The sequence below is a fragment of the Dioscorea cayenensis genome, chromosome 1 (assembly GCF_009730915.1).
Source record: "Dioscorea cayenensis subsp. rotundata cultivar TDr96_F1 chromosome 1, TDr96_F1_v2_PseudoChromosome.rev07_lg8_w22 25.fasta, whole genome shotgun sequence".
Lineage (NCBI taxonomy): Eukaryota > Viridiplantae > Streptophyta > Magnoliopsida > Dioscoreales > Dioscoreaceae > Dioscorea > Dioscorea cayenensis.
Genome location: NC_052471.1, coordinates 28,275,921 through 28,283,607, shown reverse-complemented (window position 1 = coordinate 28,283,607; position 7,687 = coordinate 28,275,921). Strand labels below are relative to the sequence as shown.

General features: G+C 32.8%; 1 protein-coding gene across 1 annotated transcript; it reads right to left on the bottom strand.

The window, feature by feature from the left end:
* Positions 1-1,577: 1,577 nt before the first annotated feature.
* Positions 1,578-4,175, bottom strand: LOC120258309 (probable pectinesterase 15). The gene is made up of 5 exons (XM_039265677.1): positions 3,802-4,175; positions 3,522-3,693; positions 3,202-3,408; positions 2,441-2,700; positions 1,578-1,830 (listed from the first exon to the last, which is right to left on the bottom strand). Exons 1-5 carry the CDS (start codon positions 4,173-4,175, stop codon positions 1,578-1,580), a joined length of 1,266 nt encoding a protein of 421 aa, XP_039121611.1.
* Positions 4,176-7,687: the final 3,512 nt, after the last annotated feature.

Here is a 7,687-nt window from a genome sequence, read left to right as displayed (position 1 = left end):
TTATGCAATCTTCAATCAATCTCCTCATATGACTAGTCTCCATGAATAGTTCCGCCCATAGATAGCTCTTTGATCTTCCTTGAAATTGAGTTGCTAAATATGGTCTTGATAATCTCCTTGGCATGTCTTTACCTTATTTAGTTTGTGCCTTCAAATAGCTTCACACCAAACTAAACCTTGTGTCTTCTAAAGCTTCATACCAAGTTTAACTTGTGTCTTCTAATATAATCTTCATGATCTTGAACTCTTGCAAATAATAGAATATTCCTCTCTCTTCAAATAGATCTTTCTAAAAAGGAGCTCTATCAAAGATATGAATAATCATCCCGGATCTTACTAAGAATAGATAATCATACCTAAAATAAAACTTACCTTTTTTGAAGAGATCCTATAGTTTTGATGCACTTACCAAAAATAGTTTATCATCACATGATTGTATTGAGAGGAATATCTACTAAATAAAGTCTTCAACTTTGATCTTCATAAAATCTCCACCTAGATCTTCATCACATGTCATGACCTCATCCTTTGTCACATCATCATCCTAGTCACCTCAGCTTTTCTTTTGATGAGTCATTTCTAGCCACATCATCATCCTCATGCCATGTCACCACTTGGCTTGTCATATAATGCCAATCTTTGTTTTCAGACTAAACATATAGCAAAATAATGAGAGTATATATATGTAATTTTATTATTTTACAAGGGTTATACATGTAAATACCTCATTTATTGTAATTAAACAGTTCTATTATTTTTCTCATATTAATTTAATAATAAGTATTATAATAAAGTAATATATTTAAAATAATAATTTTAAATGAAGTGTTCTAAAAAAAATGCGTATTTAAATTAAATAAATTTTCGTACAAACCTATCCATTACTTGCACATATTGGTTGAGTTCTGGTTGAGAAGTATGAGTATTTCATATAGATTAATTATAAACCAAACATATTGACTTATTGGGTTCCATACAACCCAATAAACTTAAATCGATAGAATAAGAAACACATATTTATATACTTAAATTTTTATATTTCAAATTAATAAATGTGAGACTATTAGATATTTTAGTACCCTCCTTTAAATATATGTGCTAATTTATTTTAACCAGCCGTATATCGCAAACAAATCAAACAAACTAATTAATAACACTAAGTTAGATAAGCATAATTAACAATTCTATCACACAAAATTTAATAACCTAAATTTTATTGTATTGAAACTAAAGAAATATATTTCTTAAAATATAAAATTGAGTACATTAAAATTCTTTTTATAAGGTGGACGAGTCACCACTGTTCATACACCCACTAAATAATCAACCATATTTTGAAAAATAGTTGAACTTTTAAACTTTTGTATAAACTCTAATATGAGAAATAAACTCACTACGATCTAGCTATTCCATACATGGTAGTACATTAAAACTCATAAAACTCAACCACAAAAATATATCAAATAAACCATAATTCATCTCTGTTTAATTACTTCTTCAAAACATTTATATCATGATATTATCTATAACATGTTAATATATATATTGAGAGAGTGATTAAAAATCATTAATATAAATCAAAGAGACATTAACGTTAGGTTAGTATCAGAATGCAATTCTTGGATGAGTGCTTCCTTATGACTTCCACCTCCCTTGCATGGATTAATCCAACCTTTGGTAATGGGTGGGAGAACCCAATCATTGGCATCAATGAAGGAGATATCCATGAATGGAGCTGCCTCACATTGATCAAACTCCTTTGAATATGCCACTCTCATTGTTGCATTAGCTCCTGGCCCTTCACAATCATACTGTCCAAACAACACTGTTCTGCATGCACAAACAAACAATTCACAATCAAATAATTAATAGGAAAAATTACATATCAAAATAATTTCAAATACCTTCGCTGGGTTTTTTTTTGCAGAAAACACTTTTTGAATTTTTAACAGTAACTAATAGTCGGTCGGTTAATTTAAAAAATATAATTTAAATATATAAGCTTGGGTCTATCAGTTTATGTTTTTAAGCTTTTTAATGAAGTTAGATCTAAGTAATATATTTGCTTTACACTTAACAGTAGAAAACTCTCTTCTAAGCTATTTGATTGACCTGGTTAAATTTGTTTTCCCAAATTATATAATCTTATGATTTATAAATTTAAGATTGTTGATAGAGGTACTAGAAACCCTTTCTCTTCTCCCTTTAATTCTTCTCATCACCTTTCTCTTTTGAGAGCAGTTTTAAAAGCTCTTCTCTTTGTTATTTGCTTCTTATATATGAAATTTTTTGCAATAACATAGAAGATATGTATGTGATAAAGAATTAATTGATGAGATTTTTCTGCAAAACTGAAAATTTTCAAAGAATGATTAAAAATAAAATTTGTTGAAATAAAATAAAAAAATAAAAATGAAGTAAAAAGGGATCAACCACAGACTGGTCTTTAGAAGGATCATTCCAATTGTTCCATCCTTGAGGATCAATAATGTCAGACATGAATGTTTTTGAGAAAACTACAGTTGCATAGTTTCCCCAAGCTCTGCCAAGCCAAACTCTCCCTGTTCCATTAATGGTGCAATTGACAAAGGAGAAGCCACTTTTCTCAGTTGGTGATCCTTTTCCATGAGCTGTTATTGATCCTGTGATTCCCCCTACTCCATTCCCCACTGGCTTTGCTATTGAATTTATATTGCAATCCTATTAAGATATAATAGAATATATTTAGCTTAGCATTTATATATATTTGGTGAGTTTATGTTTAATATATATTATTATTTAGGATGTTTTGTATATTAGGTAATATTATGTTTCAATAGTAAACAAATATATATATATATATATGATCAAAAGTTAAAGTTATTGTATAAGGCTAGGATCAATTGTTTACTATATATTAATTGTCCATGGACCATGATTATCTCTTTCTTTCTCTATATTTTATTTCTCAATATACTTTTAGAGTTAGAGAACATACTCTACTAATTACTACTTTAATTTAAGCAAGATAAAGGAGTCTGTTTGTTTTACCAATTATGCGTCCTTTTCGATTTATTTATTAATACAAATGCTGCATGTTGTTGTTTTTTTCTTTTCTTTTCTTTTCTTTTCTGATGAAAAAACAACCTGCTAATTTTTAGAAAATAAACATTTTTCATGGAAATGACACAGTGTGAGGCCAATGAAATTACATATGCATACCTCATAAAGAGATCTCCCATTGCCAAAGATGAAATCTATAGAACCTTGGATGAAACACTCTCTGAAGTAATGCCTCCCTTTCTCATCAAGCAGCGTATCTTGGGCACCATAAACTCCACAACCATAAAAAGCTGCTTGATCTCCGGCCACCCTTAGCGCCACTGCTTGTGCACCGACATCACCGGGAAAAGGCCGCGGCGCCATGTTCTGCTCTTAATCACACAATCACATCCATTTAGCTTTATACATTATATTTATATTTATATTTATATTAATATTAATTTATATTTATCTCTGAGGAAGGATGAGAGAAAGATTACATGGAAACTAATGTTGAAGGCATTGAAGTTGAAGGCAAAGATAGCAATGGTGTAACTATAAACAGTGCCTCCAGTGGAGTTGGCAGTGTCATTCCATGCAATGCTTGTGTTTAGGTATCCTTCTCCTTGTATTATTATGTTTGTCTTGTTTCCCGACACCACCACCTTTTCCCTATCATCCATATATATATATATATATATATATATATATATATAAGTAAGTAAAAACATTTATTAAAAAGAAAGAAAAAGAAAAAGGAAAGTATAAGAAGTTAAGAACCTGTAAACACCAGCATCAACAAGAATGAGAGTTCTGTTGGGGCTAAAGTCAGGAACAGCATCAACAGCTTTTTGAACACTAGTGAAGTTTGCACAACCCTTGAGATCAACAATGAAAACAAGTGTTTCACTATCAAAACCCAAACCCATTCTTCTTGACTTCCACTTTGCTTCATCACAATATTCTTTTCTCTTTCTCTTGTGATGATGATGGTGGTGGTGGTGGTGGTGATGATGATGGCCTCTTGAAACAATCATGAGTTCCCCATTAAAGAAACTCAAGAGATCATGATCAAAAGAGGAGAGGGAGTAGAGAATGGAGAAGAGTGCAATGAGAATGGATGAAAGCCAAATGAAAGACTTACAAAACTTCATTGGAACTATGGGAAGTAAGAGCAAAAAGTGAAGTTGGAGATTGTTATATATAGAGAGGATTTGAGTGAGTTTTAAGGAAGGTGTTGGCATGCATGATAATGTGACTTTATAGAGGTTTTAGTGGAGGTTGGGAGATGCATACGCTAAGTCATTGGGAAACAAAGAAATTGCTTGCCATGATGATGATGCACAAGACTTTGCATGTTTTTTCTTGTCATGTGGGACTGAAGCAAGTTGCTGTTTTTGTATTAATGTGTGCTACACACACACACACACACACACACACACACAAGAAATATGTACTATATTTTGTGCTTAAAAGAATAATGATGTTCATGTCTAAGGATGTAAAGGGGTTAATATTTTTATATGTTTTACTATGTACTTCCTTTTGAAGAAAAAAATAACTAATGATAATAAGATAAAATAAAATAAAACACAAATGAACTCTTGCCCCTTGGCAAGTCTCTTGTCTTGTGACAAGTCTTAATCTCCTCCCATTTTATCTCCGAGTAGGTCATGGGCTGTTAGTATACTAGTTTCTCCTAGTTTCTCTCTTGGTTTTCCTCGCTTTTGCTGAGTTTTGAAGTCAAGTTGCTGTCTCTTATACTATTTCTAGGGTTTCTTTGGTCATTTTAGGGTTTTATGGGCAGTTGTTACGGAAGGTAGAATTTTCTTTGTTGAATTTGGTGGATTTTCTTGTTGGTTTGTTCAATTGGGTCTGGATGTGGTGAAACTGTGAAAGAGTCTCTTCTGTGAGGTGGTGTATGCTCTTGTCTTTTGTATAGTCTCTATTGTATCTTCTTCCCTCTTTTGTCTTCCGACGAGTTGCAACCATTATGTTCTTTCTCTCTCTATGGACCCTAACCTCGCACTACACCATATGGGGCTTTCAGCGGCATTTTTATCAGCTTTTAGCGGCGTTTATAAACGCCGCTAATTTAATGGCCGGCGTTTATAATAAACGCCGCTCGTAGTGCCGCCGAAAACAATGTCGTTATTTTAGCGGCGTTTATTTAAATAAACGCCGTAATTTTAGCGGCGTTTTATTATAAAACGCCGGCAAATTTGTAAGGGACGTATACATATATGCGCATCAAACTAGTGGCGTTTACCAAAGAAAACGCCGCTAATATAGCGGCAATCATAAGTATGAACGCCGTGCAAAAGTGTGGTATGTAAATTTCAGAAAAGTAAATTAGCGGCGTTTAAGTAAATAAACGCCACTACTATACTGGCGTTTTAGCGGCGTTCATTTATATAAACGCCGCTATTTGGATCTGTTTATTTCAGAAATGGCACGAAATTACCGGCGTTTTAATGATAAACGCCAGTAATGTTTCCATCTTCTAAATGATGTTAAAAGCTACCGCGCTTATATATAAAACGCCACTATATACTGACGTTTTCTTGAATAAACGCCAGTAAAATGATGTGTTTCCCGGCGTTTATAGTATAAACGCCGCTAAAATTTTTTGAATACAGTTTCTTCATTTCTGCACTTTTATTTACGCGCATTTTTACAAAAACAATGGTACTATAAAGACCTGTAATCAGCATTCAAGATAAGAATAGTCACATTGTTATCTACACACCAAAACACAATAGTTGATATTTAAAAATTTCAAAACAATTAGAAGTTACAAAAGAGATCGATATTAATTAGTACATAATTTGGTTTGTGATTCTTGTCTTCCGGCCTCCAAATGATACAAAGGAAAACAAAGATAAATAAAAATCAATCAACACTTGATGAATGCCACTACTCATCTCCAGAAGGCTGGTTCTGCAATTAAAAAAATAATAATAATAAGAAAAGATTCCACGATGTTTTTAAAATTTTAACAAATAGCTACAAACATAGAAACATTGCCACTTTCGAAATACGTACTTGTGACTGAGAAGTTGAGCCAGCTGGGTCAACTCCAGGGATAGTAACTCCAGGAAATCGAGTTTGTAAAAACCCAAGAAGAGCATTATATCGAGCACATTCTTGTGCACGTTCTTCCTCACGTTGTGCCCTGCTCTTGCTCGCTCCTCTTTCAATTGTTGCATTTGTTGTTCCATTTGATTAAACCGCCTCAACAAACTCACTTGATTGGGCGCTGAGGTAGTAGAAGTTACGCTTAGTCGTACCCCCATAATAAGTTTTGAGTGTTGGACCCAATCCAAGCCCTCTTACTCGCCCACATCGTTCTTTTCCAATAACTTGTGTCAGAATTTCAGTTTCAACAATCTGCATATCCTCATCCACTGTTTCATATTCAGCTAACTTCTCATTTGCTTTAACCTGTATATATTGAAAAAATTTATTCTAAAAGTAGTCTTATATTGTGCACCAAATTACAAAATAAAGGAATACTTAAGACATAATTATTACCATAATTTGTCTGGGTCTCCACATTCATGTGAGAACCATCCTTTTTAGTGTGAGTTGCTTTAAAAAATTCGAGCCGTCCTACTTTTCTTCCATTGTGAACCTCCCTACAAGTGTTTAAACCAAAAATTGTTTGAATCACAAACATCAAAGAGATAAACTTGAAGAACATCATTAAAATACAAACGAAAGTAAAACAACAACATTTTTAATTCACACCTACAATTTAATTCTTAATATATATTTGCCTACCATTTCCTTTTCCTTTCTAGAAAAGCTCTTTGATCCAGAGGTATGAGTATATTTTTGTTGTTTTCTGCTAGCAACCCCAAGTCTTTCTGAATCCTACATAATGACATGTATAGTAACTTAGAAATAAAAAAGATATTACAATTTTAGTAAAATAAGTAAAATACATATTCATACCTCTCCTTTATTTGAATACCAATAATCGACTAATTGTTCCCACTGCCATCTAATGGTTGCATTTGGATGTTTATCTTTGTTCACTTGCATACCATCTTCTCGTTTGAAATGACGTTTTTTCAAATCATGCTTGTAATCTCTCCATTTCTTCCCCAGTGACTTGAGCACATACTCTTTTGAAATCTCAAGTGCAAATCGTAACTAGTTGAAGACATTATAAACAATTTTGTTTATCAATGTAACTTGATGTTTTTATATTTATAGAAATAACATTTGAACAATTCAATTATGTGGGTTTACCTCAATAAATTTGAACAATTCATCCTTCAATGTTTTTGGCACTTTATGCCAACTCTCATAATGGATGCCAATTTGTTGACCGGTTCGAGCAAGCATGCCGAGAAATCCAGCCAGTAGTTGCGCTTCCGGCCCAATTGGTTGTCCCAAATGATTTGCACTCACCACAATCCTCTCTTCTGGTGGTAATGACCACAAGTCTTTCAAAGTAGTTCGGCCTCTTTTCTTTTGTTGTCCATTTCTATCAACTACATATTAGTATAACATAAGAATATTAACACAAATATAATAAATTATGATTAAGTTTCAAGATATGAAACGAACCTGCATTTAAATTTTCTGCTTCACTAACTGCGGGCACGTTCTCTAATCTGGTACTATTATTTTGGTTTGGCACTTGTTCATTGTGATT

What these genes read in the sequence shown, in the direction of transcription:
- LOC120258309 (XM_039265677.1), bottom strand. Translation starts at nt 4,175, where the DNA reads ATGAAGTTTTGTAAGTCTTTCATTTGGCTTTCATCCATTCTCATTGCA. An exon ending in GTTGATGCTGGTGTTTACAG is followed by an intron (nt 3,694 to 3,801) that starts GTTCTTAACTTC and finishes TATGGATGATAG; the next exon opens with GGAAAAGGTGGTGGTGTCGG. An exon ending in ATGGGAGATCTCTTTATGAG is followed by an intron (nt 2,701 to 3,201) that starts GTATGCATATGT and finishes ATATCTTAATAG; the next exon opens with GATTGCAATATAAATTCAAT.